Source organism: Drosophila montana, unplaced genomic scaffold (genome assembly GCF_035044405.1).
Source record: "Drosophila montana isolate Dmon_TW-CO22-7 unplaced genomic scaffold, ASM3504440v1 contig_1417_1, whole genome shotgun sequence".
Lineage (NCBI taxonomy): Eukaryota > Metazoa > Arthropoda > Insecta > Diptera > Drosophilidae > Drosophila > Drosophila montana.
The window spans coordinates 508,484-527,819 of NW_026996370.1; the positions used below are offsets into that span (position 1 = coordinate 508,484).

General features: G+C 44.8%; 1 protein-coding gene and 1 long non-coding RNA gene across 2 annotated transcripts in view; one reads left to right on the plus strand and one right to left on the minus strand.

The window, feature by feature from the left end:
* The window catches only part of LOC135429684 (uncharacterized), a 68,923-nt gene extending 50,809 nt beyond the window's left edge, over positions 1-18,114 (plus strand). Inside the window, exon 3 of the long non-coding RNA XR_010436447.1 lies at positions 18,090-18,114. This is a non-coding gene — a long non-coding RNA (uncharacterized LOC135429684). The remainder of the gene's footprint in view (positions 1-18,089) is intronic.
* On the minus strand, positions 363-6,007 carry Tollo (Toll-like receptor Tollo). Its single transcript, XM_064684390.1, has one exon. The coding sequence runs from the start codon at positions 5,497-5,499 to the stop codon at positions 1,396-1,398; it is 4,104 nt and encodes a 1,367-aa protein (XP_064540460.1). The 5' UTR covers positions 5,500-6,007; the 3' UTR covers positions 363-1,395.
* Positions 18,115-19,336: the final 1,222 nt, after the last annotated feature.

Consider the following 19,336-nt stretch of genomic DNA (forward strand, 5'->3'; position numbering starts at 1 on the left):
TGTGTGCCGTGTGTGTGTGCTGTGTGTGTTGCAGCTGCCAAAACGCCTCTGCCACAGCATACGTATCGTCTGTTGCCGGTCTAGTTCTATGTTCGTGGCTGTGCCTCTCGGTCGCGTCTCCGCCCTGACAATGCAATGGCCCTGACGGTGTCGCTCGCCTCACTTTTTGTAACAATTTCTTTTCAGTTTCTTCTCTTCCCTTTTTGTTTTTTGCCTAGACATGAGCTCTCTGACGTTTCGCGTTGCCTATTTTCTATGCCCCACACACATACACACACGCTGAGCTTGTTACTGTAAAATGCAGCAGTTAAGATGAACTAACGAGTGAACGTTGCAACAACATACGAAATACGAACAGAGAAACAAAAAAAAAAGAAAAAGAAAATGTTGGTACAGAGAGAAAATAACAAAAGGAAAACAAAAATTGTTTTGGGCCTTGGCTGCGTCTACAACGTCTGCGCCTGCCCGCCTGCCTGCCTGCCTGCCCGGCTGCATGCCCCCGACTGGTTGCAGTTGCTCTTGCTGTTGGTGTGTTGCATGCAACATCAATTTTCTGAATCTTGCTACGAGCCAGGAAACTGAAAATAGCTTGCCGTAAGAAAACAGAACAGGGCCAACAACAATTGGCTCGTTCTCCCCCGTTGCCGGGCATTTAGTTGCCGCTCGAGCCCCCTTCCTCTCTTCCTCTCTCTCTTGGCCAACTATTTGGTATTTTACTGTTTACTGTTGTTGTTGTTGTTGTTCTTGCTGTTGCCTGCCCCCAGCTGCAATTGTTGTTGTTGCTATTTTAGCATGTAACTAGGCTTTTATCGCTAAACGCTTTTCATTTGCATATTGGCTCTTACTGTGACTCTCATTTCATTTCGGGCAGCGGCAAATCTCTTAAGCCTCATGCCAATTGTGGTTTGCTCTGAGCCAGGTTTTTTAAACGGGTTTAAAACCAAAATCCAAATTGTAACTGTTCGCAATATAGAAACTAGATTTAATTCGGTTTGATTCCTTGATTCTCTCGCCTTACTCACTTTGTCTCGCCCTCTCTCTCTCTCTCTGTCTCCCTCTCTCTCTGCTATTCACTCTAACTAAACTGATTTAAAAATGATTCGATTCCTTTTCTTCTCTCTCGCTTTGACTTTCTTTTAACTTTTGCTTTTGTAACTCGAACTTGGTTTGAACTAGCTGCGAACCGAACCAGCGCTGAACCGAACCAAATGTGAACCGAACTCTTTTTAATGCTGTCTTTTTATGTTGTCTCTCTCTCTCTCTCTCTCTCTTTCTTTGCCTCACCTTTTATTTTGATTTAAGATTAATTTTCATTAAGCTTTAGCTTAAAGTTTAATTGAATAATGAAATTAGTTTGTCTCTCTCTCTCTTTCGCTTGTGTGCCCTCTCTCTCACTTACATGTGCAAATTACGTGACGCTGGCGTTGGCTGCGACGTCACCTGCGGCGGCAGCGGCAGACTCTGCTGTTGTATGCCACCCGCGAGTGGTATCATTTGTGGCTGGGCGCTTGTGGCACCACCCCCTCCGCTGCAGCTGCCGCCACCCATAAGCAGCGCCGCCTGCTGCTGCTGCTGCTGCTGGTTGTTGTTGTTATTCGCTGCGGCGCGATGCTGCTGCTGCGTGGAGGGCTGTCGCCGGAAGCTGCCCGGCTGCAGGGGCAGGGGCGGCGGCGGCAGCATGAACTGCTGCTGATGATGCGGATGCGGATGGGGCACGGGATGCGCTGCATGCAACGGCAGCTGCTGCGGCTGCTGCTGCTGTTGCTGCTGATGCACATGATGATGATGATGGTAGGCGGGATGGTTGATGGGCGCATGACAGGGCTGACCCGAGCGCTGGGCATGCGAGGAACTGACATCGGGCAGGGCGAAGCGCAGCTTCTGCCAGAAGAGCTTGTCTCCCCACTGCAGATACGTGTTGGTCTTCAGATAGAGCCGCAGATCCGGATCCAGTTCCTTCTGCGGCACCTCGCCCAGCACGATGACAATGAGGCGACGCCTGCGATCCCGCAGCACCGACTGATGCGCCGACTTGAACTCGAAGCGGCACCATTCCGACTTGATGAAGTTCTCGGAGACGACCATAATGGTGCGTCGGCTGCTGTCGATGGCCTGGACAATGGTCTCCGGCAGGTAGCCGCCCACAGGGAAGTCGCGCTGATGCAGGCACAGCTTGTAGCGGTGCTCGCCCAGCTCCAGCATGGGCGCCAGCTCCTCGTTGACGAACAGCTCATCCTTGGAGGAATACGAGATGAACGCATCGAACAGTTTCTCGCGCTCATTCTTGTCCACATCCTTCTGCCCGTTGTAGAAGAGACGAACGCCGAAGCGCGAGTGACACCACACGCGCATCTCCTGGCGAAAGATGAACACCAACAATGTGCAGATCATGATGAAGATGAAGGCCGTCAGTATGGCCACCAGAATGGGTATGTAGTCCTGCTTGGGCGGCTGTGTGAGTATCATCTTGGTGGAGGTCATATTCCCACCGGCCGATTCGCCGGCAGCGCCCGCACGTTCCGCATTGTTGAAGCTGTTGTCCAGACCCAGCTGCAGCGTTTGGCTGCACTGCACCACGGGCAGGGATTCCCCAGCTGCCGCATAAATGGCCATTTGCACGGCCTGCTGCTGGCTGCTATTGCCAGGCAACTCGCAGCGCAGCTGCTGCCGATCCCGGACGTACTCGTGCCGGCCCATGTAGTCGCGCAGCTTGTCAATGAACTCGCAACGGCAGCTCCAGGGGTTGCCCGCCAGGCGCAGCTCATTCAGATAACTGGGCAGAAAGTTCCACACGGCAAAGGAGCCAATGGCATTGTGGTCCAGTCGCAGTATCTTCAGGTGATAGAGATGTGTAAAGGTGAGCGTATCTATGGTCGCAATAGCATTATGCTGCAGATACAGCTCCTGCAGATTGTCCAGACCCTGAAACTCGTTGCCATTGAGGGCGCGCAGCTGATTGTTCTGCAGCTGGAGCACCTCCAGCTCGAGCAGGCCGTAGAAGGTGCGATTGTGCAGGGTCTCGATGCGCGAATGATTCAGATGCAGCACCTTGAGCCGTTTGCGTCCAATGAACGCATGAGACTGCAGCTCCGCAAAGTGATTGCCATCCAAATACAGCTGGGTGGCGTCCATGGGTATGTGCGAGGGCAGGGCGCGCTCGTAGCTGGCGCGACTGCAGTCGACAACATTGGAGGTCCAGGACTGATCGTGATAGCAGGAGCAGCGATCGGGACAGTCCATTTTGCAATCGCAGGCCTGAAAGTCACAGCAGTGGCATAGGGCAAAGCAGTGCGACTCGTATTTGCATAAAAAGTCGTTGGACTTGGCCTCGATCAGGGATAGATGCGTGGCGCCGCGTGCATAAGACAATTTGCAATAGATCTGATCGAGATCCATGAGCTGCGGCTGCGTGCGTGACTCCCGATTGATCTTCTGCAGCCAATCGAGATTGCAATCGCACTGGTAGGCATTGTGCCCAATGTAGAACTCGGGTATCTCGCGATCCTCCGCAATCGGCGACAGCCTGAGCGCGTTCGGCTCCAGCGTGGTCAGCTTGTTGCGCACGAGATCGACGCGCGTGAGATTCGGCTTCTTGAAGAACGTATATGGCTGTATCTTGCTGATCAGATTGTCGTTCAGATAGAGCACCTCCACGCTGTCCGGTATGGAGCTGGCCGTGATCTCAGTGAGCAAATTGTAGCTGGCATCGAAGGTGCTCAGACTCAGGTCGTTCTCCATCTGCAGGTAGTTGCCCAGCTGTGCTATCCGATTGGCACGCACATCCAGCCACTGCAGCCCGAAGGGTATGTGCGAATAATCGAACTTTTCCAGCCGATTCCCAGAGATATTCAGCCAAACCAGATTGGGCAGGTCCGTGAATAGCCCCGCTATGCTCTTCAGCTGATTGCCATCCAGGCGTATCGCTTGCAGCTGGGTATTCCGCTGCAGTGCACCCGCCTCAATGGACTTGAGCTTGTTGCCCGACAGATTCAATATCTGCAGCGAGCTCATGCGGTCAAAGACGCCTCTGCGTATGTGCGTCAGTGAGTTCTCCGTCATGCGCAGCCCATACAGATTCTCCAGTTGGGTAATGCTCGTATTCTCGATTTGTGCAATCAGATTCTCGCCCACGTCGAGTGTCTTTAGGAGGGGCACATGGGCCAGTGCCTCCGGCACCGCCTGCAGCTTATTATCATTCAAATGCAAATCCTGCAGCTGGCTGCAGTTAATCAGGGCACGCGCATCCAGCCGGGACAGCCGATTATAGTCCAGCGAGAGCACCTGCAGATTATTCAGGCCCTGCAGCGTGCGCTGCTCAATCACCGAGATGCGATTGTTGGACAGAATCAGCGTGTGCAGGCTGCCCAAATCGGCAAAGATGCCCGCGGGCAACTGATCTATATAGTTGCCCTCCAGCTTCAGTATTTGCAGGCTGGCCAGCGGCCGGAAGATGTGCGCCTCGAGGCGGCTTATCTTATTGGCGGACAGATCTAGCAGGACGAGCTGTTTGAGGCCCACAAAGGTGGCCGCATTGATCCACTGCGAGTTGAGCTCGTTGTTGGCCAAATCGAGCACCAGCAGCTCGGCGAGCTCACCAAAGATGCCCGGCGCCAGCACATTAATCGAATTGTTCTTCAGATAGATCTCCTGCAGCTGCTTCGTCTCGGCGAACAGCTCCGGGGGCAGCGAGGTCAAGCGGTTGGCGGACAGATCCACCACGCGCAGCGATATCAGACCCTCGAATGCCCTATCAGCCAGAAAGCTCATGCTGTTCCGTGCCATATTCAAGTGGGTCAGACGCACCAGCGCCGATAACATGGCCGACGGCAGGCTGACCATTTTGTTGGCACTCAAGTCCAAGGATTGCAGCGTCGAGCCGCACACACGCGACTTCCTGGAGCTGAGCGAGGCGCTAAAGTAAAAGTTGCTTATGTCCTGGATCTTGTTGTACGAGGCATTCAGATGCTGCAGCGACTTGAGCGGGCAGACCATGCCGTCCGGTATCAGCCAGATGTTGTTCAGGCTCAAGTCCAAGCGCTCCAGCTGCCGGAATTCCACAAAGCTATTCGAGGCCATCTCCAGCGACATGGTCGACCAGTCGCCATTGTGCGTGCGTATCGTCAGATTCCTCAGCTCGTGCAGGCCGCGAAAGGAGCCCTCCGTCAGATTGCCCAGCTTGCAGTACTCGATGGTCAGGTCGCGCAGCTCCACCAGCGAACGGAAGCTGTCCGGACTGAGGCTGCTCTGGAAGAAGAGCGCATCGTTGCACTCCAGACGCAGCCGGACCGTATTGTGTGGCTGGATCACACTGAAATTTGTGTTCTCCAGCTCCGAGTTGATGGTCCGCAGATGGCAGACCAGGGTTATGTCGTGCTCCCCGCCGCCGGACCAGCGGCATTCGTCGGGCGCCTGGTACAAAACTGTTTTGCTCAGCGCCGCCCCAAAAATGGGCATGACACAGCTGGCGATGAGCACGTAGAGCATGTGGCTAGCCAGCATTATTTGGCTTATTTCTAGCTAAACTAGCTGGAAAACCCACTAGTTGACTGGGCTAGCTCTTTCTCTCCTATTTTTCGTTTGTTTTCTGTTTTTCGTGGGGATTTTGGGTTTTGTTTTGGGGGCTGCAGTTGCTCCGTTATGTGCAGCCCATTTTGTGGATATTTTGTAGATCTTTTATAGATGCTTGCACAATCCACAGCAGTGTGTTAGATGTAATAATAATAAAACACAGCACACAACAACACATAAAAACAGCTCTTGATTTCTTTGATATTTTTATGATATATATGTGTATACATATATATCTTTTCTTTTTCAAATTCAATTTTCTTGTTTCTTAGCTCATTCGCGCTGACCGTAATCCAAGTGGGGGGTGCGATACGCGTTGTTTTTTAGCTATGATAAATATCTTTTCGTATAACTTTCAAGCACTCTGCGACTCTTCTTCATTACGCGACAGCGTCTCGATTCGTTTCGTTTCGTTTAACCGACAACGCGTGCGCTCGTCTCAAAGTCTGCTCAAAAACTGATCGCACACTCTGTACGCCAAAGAGCAGCAAGTGCCGCTGAGATCCCCGAGCGAACGTCGAGCATTGAGTGAGTTTTTGTCTCACTCAATTTATGCCCCGAGGGCGAGCACTCACTGAACACGCACACAAAGACTGAGAGCGTTTGGGTGCACAACACCAACACGATTGAGAGAGCGCAGGGTGAGCAAAACAAACAAAGCGAAACTATGCAATGCAAAGGCGAACGCACAACGCAATGCATTGCACAGTGGGCTTAATGTTTACAAGGCAATCAATGCCAGTGTGTGTGCGAGTGTATGTGTATGCGTGTGTGGGTTGTAAAACTAAGGCAAACAGATATTGCGTGTGAGAGTAGGAAATGCCTTGCTGTAAGTTGAGACAAAAAGAGGAAGTGAGATCGAAAGATAAGCAGGTGATATTGATATTAGAAGCTGTAAGTAAAGATAGGAACTTAAAGATATTTAATAACAAGAATGGTTTAGAATTCTTTGACGATCCACCTAACTAGATAAATTAGGGATTATGTATTATGTAACCGACCAAAGAGCTGATATGTAGCTAAATAATATATGTACCTTTAGATACTTTAAAATATAAAGTATATTATTGTTTTTTTTTTGTTAAACTAATTTCAGATCTTTTACACTGCACCCGTGCAAATATAAAACGTACTTACACTGCGAAAACGCTAATTATATTGCTGACAAGTTGAATTCTCTTAACTTAAATTTGGGTAAGTGCAAAAATTCCCTATTCCTTAAGTTTCACATTAACATTTTATAAATATTAACTAAAATACAAAATCTCGAGTCAGCTAAACTAAAATTTATCAAAGATAACAAGCTATCATAAATAGTTTATATCAATTATGAATGGTCTAATGTCCATTGATTGCTCCACTGTGCATGGTGTCTCCCCTGTCTGTTTCGTTGAGCGTCAACGCCAAACTAACAATTTCCAATGAGACATTGACACTCGTCACACCGGTTAGACGAGTTTCTTTACGTCCAGCTGAGCCAAACTCAACTCGAGTGAGTTTCATATTCAGCGCCTAAGCGTGAGCGTTAAACAAAGAACGAGAGCAACAAAGCGAGAGAGTGAGAGAGCTGGGTGCTGAATTGCCTTGAGCAGCATTGAGTGTGAACGTGAGAGCTTGCCTCTGATCTGCGGCAGCGGCAGCGGCTTAAGCGACGAGAGCAAAAATAATAATAAAAAATTATTGAAATCAATTGTTAATTCAGGCAATGTCAGTTTGATATACGCGCCGTACGTACACACATAAAAAATTGACTGATTTTTCTTGATTTATGAGAGCAGTTGCTGGCCTGGGCCTGGGCCTGGGCCCGGCCCTGGGCTTGGGTCTCAACTGATCGCCGATCGCTGATCAGCGGGACTTGACCGGCTGCTCTCAATCAGCGGTCCCGCTGTCCGGCTGTCTGGCTGTCCGGCGATCTGTTTTGGTTTCTTTACTGCTTTGTTTTTGTTTGGCCAGAGCGCTTACTCATTATGCTTTTGGCTTGGGACGTAGGCTGATCTCGCCCCATATGACTTAAGCTACGCTTTCAAACTTTCCCAAAAGCAAAATGATTTTACTCCGATTCCCGCTAACTTTTTTTTCTTTCGTGTATTGTGTACCTGTTGACGCCGTTACACCGACAGGTGCTGATTAACCAAACACATCCCCAGATCGAGTCGCAGTCGCAGTCGGAGTCGCAGCCTCAGTGCAGGCGATGCGTATCTGTCAGCCAGCCTGTTAGCAGCCGGGCTCTTCTTCGGCCTGTTCTCAGGAAAACCCACACCTCAACAGCAGGTAGCCTACAAATTGTTGAAAGTTGACCGTGCAAACATCTTGGCGTGTTTGGCTCAGGTACATTTCATTGCGTATTTGTATCTTTGGCCAGGATTTTGTTACAAACGGCAGAAGCAGCGTCCTTCTCAATTGTTTGTTCCTGCCGTTGTAGCTGCCTCCCTTTGTGCCCTTTATCGATCGATCAGGCCAGTTGGGTGTAAGCCAGGAAGTGCTACAACAACAATCGGGATTAGGCCCTTCCATTGCACAATATGCCCGATCTCTCGCGCTCATCCTGCATGTATTCTACGGGCACGGTAACTCCATATGAGGGGCGTCTCAGCCAGCATTGATTTGATTTGATTAGATTAGTCGAGTTCAGTAACATTTGCTGCGATGACGGATCACTGCTATTATTCTGAGTTCTACCTCTCTCCCTCTCTCTCTCTCTCTTTGCCCGATTTCGAGTTCATTTCTGCCTCGCAATTTGCGCAAATTATTTTTCTTTGTAATCGCTCCGCTTGTCTTGGGCTTTATTGTTGCCCAACCAAGACCCAAGTGTTGCTGTTGTAGGTGCATATTGCTCATTGGGTCACACTCACAGACCCGATCTCAGACCCATTTCCAGTCACATTATGACTCATGGCATCTATAGATACATTGCCAGCAGCTGCTTGCGAAAATAATTCGCTATATTGTAATTGCTTTTGCTCTTTATCAATGACAATGAATGCCCCAGCGAATTGTCGAACAATCGAAAGACAACCCTAAAATTGGTTGCCTTAAATCTTTATTGTGTGTATATAAGTGTCTATTTCCTCAATCAGAGTGTATCTGAGAGTATCCGCTGAGAACCTTCAGCTTATCAGCAGGAAACCAGGCTATGACATAATTTAACCGATTTCTCTACGCTAAAAAAATTTTCCATTTGGTTTCTAAATTATTGAAAATTAGCATAAAATTAAAAATATTTTTTCTATTAGAAAATGTTCTAGTTTTTAAAAAAATATTTCCCCTAATGCGAAAGAAATTAATCTTAAATATTTGTTTATAAAGAAAGGGTACCAATATTAAGAAAGATGTTAATATTTTTTTAAAATTGTTCTTTGAGTGTAGATTGTAGAGATTTTCTGTGCATGGGTAATGTATTATTTATTTATTTATCTTTTTAATTTATTGATGGTCGATAAAACGAGTGTCAACCTCTTAGTTCATAAGAATAGAAGAAAACAAAATTTCTTTTATTGAAAAGTTATGCGAATTAAATCTGATCTGAAAAAAGAATGCTAATAATTACCATATATGAAGCTCAACAGAAGAAATACTAAACAAGAAATAATACAATATTAGTTGTATTCATCTTATTGTAATGTTCTATTGATATTTAAAAACTATTAATCATCCATTGATTGGCTTTGCAGTTCGAGCTGGGGACTGGGGATCACTTGGCCCATTCATCTAGCGGGGCTACACTTGACAGAGTTCCTAATCTAAAGCCTCTTAGTCATGATCTATGTGAAAGGCTCCAATCATATTGTAAATAGCTTTCAATGGATCTCGTGTGGTAGCTGAGGAAAACCTTGCCATTACAATTAATATGTGTCATAGCAGTGGAATTCGTGAGTCCACATGAATGAGTTTCTACAACTCTATTTTGTATTACCCTCTCTCTCTCCCTCTCTCTCTCTCACTCTCTTTGGCCTCACTCTCTGTCTCCATTTGAATAACTCGGCATTGTTCTTAATTATAAAGCGTTGTCATGTGAGCTTCCCATTCATTCCGTTTGGACAGCCGTCGGCTCAGCTCAGCTGTTCTTTATGTTCTTTATGGCTTGACGCCTAATAAAAATTAATTTAATTTGTCTGTGTATTGCGAGAATATCCAACTGCCTCTCTCTCTGTGTGTGTCTGTGTGTGTATCTTAATATGTTGGGGGTGTGCAGTTAACGCTTATGTAAACAGATTCACTTGCAGTTCTCACGTATCGCATCGTATCTGCTGTGCAAAACATATTAATTAGCATTTCCAATTTTTTATGCATATCTTTTTAACTATCTCGTGATGCAACGTTGCACACACAGAGAACAAGAGGAAGACCAGCCTGAGCATTCGCAGTCGCCGTCGCAGTTCGTGCTGGTCAGCGAATTTAACTATATTTCTTTTATATATAAAAAGTCGGCACCCATTTAAAATGTGAGCGAAAAAAGGGGGTTAAATATGGAGTTTTGTGCACCTGCTACAGCTAGCAGAAGTAGACATACATATCCATATCCAGCCAGTGTATCCAGCCTATATATACATATATATAATAGATCTGATTGTTTAACTCTCATGATAACTTTTCCTTTCTCCTCCCAGTCCTCAACTAGCCCAAGGGAATCACAAAGGTTTGTAAGAACCTGACTACAGGGTACTAGCTAGTCGTGCAGGCTTGTCTAGAGCATTCATTCTTGGTTTTAATTTTTGTTGTTATTCTTTTTAGTTTTAGTTCTTTTCATACTTTTATTGTATGTATTTTGCGAGAATTGTTGGTGGAACTTTGGCATTGCGTCTGGCGCGACTTAACGAGAGCGTAAAAGCGAAAACATCAAAATAAATAGCTCAAAAAATTAACAAGACAGCAGCGACGTCAGCGTCGCTTTTTGTCTGGTCCGACCTGGGCTGGACTGGCCATGAGGCCCTGACTGACTGACGGACTGACGGACGGACTGACGGACTGACTGACAGACAGCCGCCGTGGCAACTAATCGAAACGCGTTGCAGCTGCCTCAATTCGAGTCGCGCCGCGTCGAGTCGAGTTGCCTGCAAAGTGGTTGCCCAAGTTGTTGCACGACAAGAGCTTATAGATACTTTTATTTTTAGGCGCGAGTGTTTACCTACAATGCGCTCTCAAAAACTTGGCGGCACGACTCTCGGCTCTTGGCTGCGTTCCGACTGGACGCACATCAACCAGAGGAGGCCATGGAGCAAGAGAGACGCGATGTCAGGCGACGCGTTGAGACGACACGGACAAACAGGCAGCTCGAACACTGAACAGAGCATTGAAACTCTTCTCCAGTCAGTCATGTGGAGAGTCTTCGGGTCTACCTTTTGTGTTTTTGAGCCAATTGTTGGTTGGGCTGTGCCGCAGGCAGGAACGGATACACAGGATACACCGAGTAGCTCGACTGGTAGCTCTATATAATTTGATGAACAAACAACGACAGCAGCAACAACAACAACTACAGAAACAACAACAGCGAACAACCTTGAGCTGACTTCCAAGCTTTAACTGACCATCAACAACATATGCAAAACGTTCTGGCAATAAGAAAAGAATCGCCCCTTCCCTCACATAGCTCATTCGCTTTTATACACACAGATATATTTGCTGTGTGATCGTTAAGAGACAGCCCACAATATTGCCTGGGCGTAACGCACTTGAAATTAGCATAAGAACTCCAAAGTTGATTCATTGCAATCCATTAGAATTAGTCAAATTATAGAACTGATTCACTTGTCTCGACTCTACGCCAAATGGGGGTATATTGAATGGCATTCGCTTCGAATTCAATTCATTCACAATTAACAATGGGTTAGACACAGGCGCACAGGAAATGGGCATGAATAAAACCCATACATACGTAGCACACACACACATACATACATAGAGGGGGAGAGAGAGAGAGAGAGAGAGAGAGAGCATGTCTGTGTCTTATGTAAATGTCGCTTCTGCAAGATGCTCTATAAAAATTCGTACTACATAAAAGAAATCCATAAATTAAGGCATTCGATTCAATTATGAATTCCACAGGCCGCCTTGCGAGCTGCGTAGATCAGACAGATGAGATCAGTTTGCAAATATGATTATAAATGGAATACAATAGTCGACTTTTTTGTTGTAAGACATTAAACAATGGCTGTCTAGAATAATCAAAGAATTCCCCAAGTCTAATGGCATGTCATCCATGAAATTAAAACAAGTTCAGATCTTGAAGCTTCTCAGTTATTCCTGTAAAAACTGAATGCATGTTTACTCCGCCTACTCTATATTGATATAAGATAAAGTTCGTCTAAGCACCTATTCGTTAAACTTTAAATAAATTCTCCATTAGAAAACAAATTTACAATAATATAATTAATTACACGCAATTTAATACGAGGGCAATTTAAATGCCTAATTTTGGTTAAATAAATATTCCGACCAAGCCCAGCCCAAATACCCAAAAGGGTTCAGCACGAATCTAATCAGCTGGCCAACTAATCAGTCCACAATCTTAAATAATGAGCTGCCCCGATTCGTAAAGTGCACTATATATCTCACTAATATGTCATCAATTTGCAACTAAATCCAATCAAAAGTCAACAAAACAGCGTCAAAACCTGTAACGATCGATAAGACTGCGGACCGTAACAAATAAAAAAAAATTTAACAAATTAAATCAAACAAGAAGGAACGACTTTCTTCGGCACACCGAATATTTAATACTCTGTATAATTAAGGTGGCTTCGATGTTAATAAGAATTGCCTCATATGGAAGAAGCGTAGTGAAAATAATAAATGCCGGGATTGATCAAGATATATCGTTCCTACGGCAACCTTATGATATAGTACGGAGCATATTGAAGCTAATAAATTCCGAGTTTGGTCAAGATATCTTATTAAGATTATTATTTTGCCAGCGTTCATTTCTATAGTAGATACATAATATAGTAGGCCGATATTGATACAATTTGGCTCATATGGAAGAAGCAGCACAGATATCTTGGAAAACTAAAAAGTTGTTTATACAAAATCTGAGTTTTCGACCGATCGTTCCTATGACAGCTATATGATATAGTAGACGGATGCTGATATGATTTGTTTCATATGTAAGGGGCAGGTGAAACTAAAGTATGACAAGTATGGTCAAGATATCTTGATAGACAATACAATTTTTCTTACAAGAACTTACGGGCGTAAAGACCGATCATTCCTATATAGTGATATAGTGGTCCGATCCGGCTGTCTGTTTAAAAACTGAGAGACTGCTTTGCATAGAGGTGGTCAGACGGACGGACATGACTATTTCGAGATCGAAGATGCCTTCTTCTATGCGTTGCACATTTCACAACAAAACTATGTCACCCTCTGCAAGGGTATGCAAATACCGAAACGATCAAGAGACGAAATCACATTTTAAAGTCTCATAGACACTACTTGATCAGTGCTCAAAGTGAATCGCGATCGAAATCGAAATAACGAATCACAGATTAAATTACCATGTTTGTTCTTACAGCTCACGATCAACGCTTGCTATCTCACTCTCTCACGCACTCTCCCCCCTCTCTCCCTCTCCCTTCCTCGCTCTGAATTATTTTCTGTTTCGACTGCTAATTAAAAGCGAGTAAAACACAGTCGAATCAAATAAATTTCTTGCCCCAAAGAAGCAGAAGAAAAAAGGGTAATAATTTCACAGACATTTCATATAAATAACATCAATAGAGCGCGCTGAGCTGGCTTCTAGGAAACGTGGGCCAAACGTTTTCTGAAACATTCTTTTTGTTTGGCTCTTCTTCTTTTTCACTCTTTTTTTTTTTTATCTAACACCCAAAAAAGATAATAAAAAAACAAAAAGAAGAAACATCATTAACATGTCGTAGATACGCGCAGAGATGCGAGTTTGATTCTTTTGCTGTATTTTGTTTTATATCTAACTGATTAACAATCGACGGGCAGTTGTTGGTGCTGCTATTGTTGTTGTTGTTGTTGCCTCATATCAGTCAGTCAACGCGCCGCAGCTCAGCCCGAGCCCAGGTTGCAGCATAGTTGCCCCCATAGACTCGAGATCTTGCGACTTGAACCACGAACCTCGATCTCGATTGCCGTTCAATCGAGTACCCTAAGCTGCCCCCGCACCGTCCCCGTCGCCGTGCGACAATCGTGTGAAGCTGCTCATGCAGCATCTCAGCGAGTCGTATCTAAAATTTCCAACTGTTGCGTGGAGAGGCAGCAGCAGGTTAACACGCCAGCGCAGGTTAAACTGACCCGGGACCGGACCAGACCGAAGAACCGCAGCTCTTTTGTGTTGTGTTGTGGTTGTGTTGTTGTTGTTGTTGTTGTTGTTGTTGTTGTTGTTGCTATTGCCTTGGCCCGAACATTTTTGATTGCTTTTTTAATGTTTCCAATTTATACGAATCATTGTTGTTTTTTTGGTTTTTTTTTCTGTTTGTGTTTTTGGCCTGGCTGCGAGAGTCCATAATTTAGCCAGCACACAACGCACACAGAACACGGAGAAAAATGTTGAGAAAAATTACAAAATAAATAGCCGCATGTCTCTTTCATTTTGCCATGCTTGCGCTCCCACTCTCCCCCTCTCCATCTCTATTTCTGTCGCTCTCCCGCTCCCAGTCTCTCCTTGGGCCATTTCAAATGTCATAAAGTCAAATGCTTTGTCGGCGTTCGCCGCTTCTCATCGATTTCAGTTACGCATTGCGGGCAATGTTTTTAATTAGACAGTTTTGATGTTGCGTCAATTGTCAATTGGCGACAAAAAGGGGCAGCCAGGCGAACAGGCAACAAGTTGCCTGCAACTTAGACGCCTGGGCCTAAAAAGGCGACGACGTTGTCGCCAACTTTGGCCAACAAATCTGTGTCAAGCCATGGGCAACATTCAACATTCAACATTCAATATCAAACATTCAACATTCAACTGGCGGCAGGCAGCAGGCGGCAGGCAGAGGCAACAGGCGGATGATCTGAAGCGCGACAAGTGATTGCCATCAGTTGTCAAGCCGCTATCGTTGATCACAATGTCAACAGCAGTAGCAACAACAACAGCAGCAGCAGCTACAACAACAACAACAACAACAACAACATCAGCATCAGCATCAGCAACAACAACAACAGGCAGTCTGACTGGCGGCGGCATATTCCCGTGGGGAGCTGCATTTAAAAGGCATTTAAGCCACAAAATCTCAAGACCAGCAGCAATATCAACAGTTGCCGCAACAATTACTAAAAGCAAGACAAACACATAACAACTCAACGAATAGCCAATGCACTGTCATTCATTTTATTACACAAGATGCTTCTAAAAAGCAATTGACAAGTAAATTATCAAAAAGTTATTTAAAAAATATAAAACGCTTTTTAAATTTATTTTTACAAATACCCATAGTTCTTGGTACAATTATACCTTAACGTTTTTCAGCGCTTTTTTTTCTAGAAAAAAGCAAAAGAACTTTGAATTTTGTCTCCAAAATAAGCTCAAAGATATTAACATATATTTTATTTAATACTAGAATGTGTTAAAGACAAATTTCATTTGACACCCAAAAGAAAATATATATTTACCATGAATAAAATACTTGAAAAAAGTATATATTTATGGAATATCAATATCTTTAGATTGATGATATGAATTAGATTTATGATATTGATGAAATATTAATATCATTAGGTCTAAACACATTAAAATATTTGTATTTTGAAGAGAGAAGCTATTTTAAGCATTTAAAGTTTTGTTTCATAAATTATGTTGAAGTTATGTAAAATTAAAAAGCAATTGATTTTAGCGACCTTTTTAGTACAAATACTAGTATTAAACTGGCCAACTCTAGATCAATGTTGCTTATTTTTGCTCAACGCTTGTAATTCTCAACAAGTTGAAGCACAGAAAGGGGGACTCGGCGCTTGCAATTCTAATGCTCATGATAGATCTGTGAAGTACTTAAAAGATTTTATTACAGACAAGCTGCTTAGTTTTTGCTGCTCAACACTCGTTGATTGTATTTTAATATAATTATACAATAATTAGCAATTTAAATGCAAAGTTAGGCAATTAGTACTCGTTAACAAACAAGTTCGCCAATTAGTACTCGACAAGCTTAAATCATATTTTGTGAGTCGAAGCTGCACTCGTTTCTCTCAGTGTATTGTATCAAATAATTTGCTACAATTATCGCTAATGCTAATTTAACTATTCATGTGAATTGTGTGTCGGTTTTGAAACGCTCTCAAGTTGAAGAGCATATCTGTTAATAAAATGCCTAATTGCTGTGCATGGCACACACTTAATGACAAAGTTATGATGCCCCCACTGGCAAAGGGCTGCCGCAAATGCCACAAGAGGAGACGCCGCCGCCGTTGGTAACCGCAGCAGCAGCAGCTTTAGCTATAGCAGTTTTTAGCAGCTGGGAGCCAACTTTCGTGACATGACAATTTCGATGACGACGATGAGCTGCCGCTACCGCTGCCGCTGCCGCAGCCCGAGCCGCTGCATCTTGGCTGATCAAGATCAAGGCAGCTTGCAGCGACTGCATGATGATGTTGTCGTTGACATTGACGACGACGACGCACATTGACGATATGATAGACGCACTCATCACATCAGATCACATCACATCATCTGGCGGGACGTGCGCGTTGATTGTCACAGCGTCGTTTCGTGGGCAACTGGGCCTGATCTGAGGACTGGAGCTGGGATCTACTGCTACTGCTACTGCTACTGCTGACTGCTACTGCTTGCTGACTGCTGACTGCTACTGGCATGCGGGTTCCACTCAACCTTCAACGAAAATTGCAATTTGCCGTCATTTTGTAATGAGGGAGCGCCGACGACGACGACGTCGTCGTTGACGTTGTCGCTGCTCGAAATTATGGCAAATTGTTTATGGGGTGTTTAAATGGCCAGCAAAGTTGTTGTTGTTGTTGTTGTTGTTGTTATACTTGCTGCTGTTGTTGCACGGCCAGTTGGCTACGCCAAGGCGAAGCTATAATTTTATTTGTAAATAAATTCACGAAAAACCAACACAGAGATACCTAAACTCCCATATAACGAGATAAAAAGCGAGAGGGAGAGACAGAGACAAAGACAGAGACAGAGACAGAGAGAGAGAGAGGGAGACTTTAGTGAACCCGCCTAACGCGCGCTCTGATCATTAATCATTTGCACCCTGGCAGCGGACAGCGGACAGCGGCAACGCCTGCAACCAGCGTAGTAAAGGTTCCAGTCCCCAGTACTCAGTCCCTAGTCTCAGCCTCAGCCTCAGCCTCTGCCCAATGCCAGTTTCCAGTCGCAGTTCCAGTGCGTGTGTATTTAACTAACTCATTATAAATAAGCTGGAATCCCTAACATGCAATTAAATAACGTGGGTCTAATCCTAATGAGACGACAGGCACTATGTCATGTAGTTGTTGTTGCTGCTGTTGTTGTTGCTGCTGTTGTTGTTTGTTGTTGCTGTTGGTTGTTTGCTATTCCCTGTTTGCTGTTCAGTCTCCAGCTCCCAACTTGGCCATGCAACATTTGCGTTTGCGCATGCCCATTTCCCCTAGTCCCGACCCAAAAACCGTTCCACGCATGAGTGAAAGCTGCGATTTAGAGAATGCCAGAACATGTAGAGAACATGAGCAGCGAGACACACACAGAGAGAGAGAGAGAGAGAGAGAGAGAGAGAGAGAGAGAGAGTGCGAGGAAGTAAGGCAAACACGTGTTCCAAGCCAATTGCAAAAGGCATGACTTATAGACAGGCACTACGTCTGCAGCAAAACCCAAAAATTAATCATATTTGAGCTGAAAAATATTGTGGCTTCCCATACACAGACATGTGCTGGCGGCTGGTCTATGTGGCATAAGTCTCCGTGTCTCCGACTGTTACTTGTGTTGGCGTCTCTGGTGGGCATTCTAGGAAAGCCAGCGTTGATTTCAGCAGCGTCTGAGTTCAACGACAGCGAGCTTGCGCTGTGTTGAAATATCAGTTCCATTATCAACGAGCAGAGGAAGTGATCGAATTTCTCACAGCTCTGAAAGTTGCTGTAGAAAGTGAATGAATGGTGAGCGGCGCTTCCACAGCAAATGTATTCTTAATTGACACAATAGAATTCCATAATTGGCCTCCAGTAGCATAGTTTCGCTGAGCTATATCTATCTCTATATATAATACTATTTCTCTTGACTATCTGAAATTCCACTCGCCTGAGTTTTTGGGGTCGAAAGTTCAAGTTCAGCTTCAAACTTCACTTCAAAGTTTTACATACAAAAATAATAATATTTTAACGACATTTAGAGAACCATTGCTGCTAATTTAAACGTATTTCTTTATGTCGCCCTTCTATGCGATTCTCACAAATGCAATTAACACACGCCTTGATTATAAGTATTATATGAAAAGGTTGTATTGCTTGCTTTGTTGTCATATTTGCTTTTAACTAAACTCCCCTTTAATTTGTCTCGTTCTCTCCCTCTCTCTCTTTTGTCTTATTCATTTTCAGATCGTACTCTTACTTTCTTCTCTCTTCTTTGTTTTTTTTAGTGATATGTACATGTAAGGATCTGGCTGTGAATTTGTGAAATTTTAAGGTAAGTACTTATTTACATATATAATTAAGAATTTATGTTTAAATAATTCAGACCGAGGCACGGGCTATCTTCTAGTATACATATTTACTTAACTTACTTATTTATCCTGACGTAAACTGTTTGTTGATTTTAGCACTAAATTTAGAATAAATCACTTCTTGGTAAGAAGAGTCTCTGCAGGGGCGCATTTTCCTCTCACCTGTAATTAGGACTGGTCAACCTCTAGACAATCCAAAGATGATGCTGCTCAGTAGCCTCAAGTTTTGATCTTTAGCTAACAGCTTATCCCTGAGCTCTTCCACACAAATACCCAAAGGCTTCGGCCCACGCACAGCGGTTGAAACTAATGAACCGCGGCACTTACGAGCGGGGTCTAACCCCTCGAGTTCAGAGGCCTGTCGAAATTCCTAGGAAAATCTTTTATGATCTCAGGCAAAGAGACGAATGTGTAATGCTGTAAACCCTTACATCGAGCAGCACACTCTAATTGCTGCTGCAACCATTTCAAAGTGGGGACGAAGGGCTATAAAACTTATAACCGCAGGATTTTCACTGTCAGCGCAGCCATTAATCCAGTCGGACAGCTACGGCTACGTCTACGGCAACAGCAACGGCAACGGGCGGGTTTCTGGTCTCAAACAACTTGGGTAACGCCCTTGTAAAGAGCTGAAGCGATTCGGCTTGTTTAGTTTTGTGGAGTCGGCAGAACTCTGGGATGGAGTTTTTGACTTTTAGTCCATTGACACTGCCGGACAAGAGTTGGCTCTAATAATTATGTTCATTATGAATTAATTTAATTTGAGCAACGGTCGCGGGTTTGTTTGAGTATGGTCAAGCTAGCTAGGGGGAGGGGGGAAGGAGGGCGATTGGGGAGCGAGTGAAAAGGTTGCCCTCGAGAGCACAACGGGTGGGCGCCACGGATTGTGTCAAAGATATGCGACGCATGTGGCGCAAAGTTCCGCCAAATGCACAGTTGGTAGTCGCCCCCGGTTCGGGCCATTGGAATTTTTATACCTATAACCCATTTTCTACAGGTTTCTAGAGTTATATGAGAAAGAGACAAACAATATATGTATATGTTTGTATATATAAATGCTTCTTGATTCGCTTCAAAAAAGGTCAAAACGCAACGCCAAATTGGCTCACAGCATTTGAGGCCCGCAGTTGATCCGACGACGCGGGGCAGCTAAAAGTTTATCG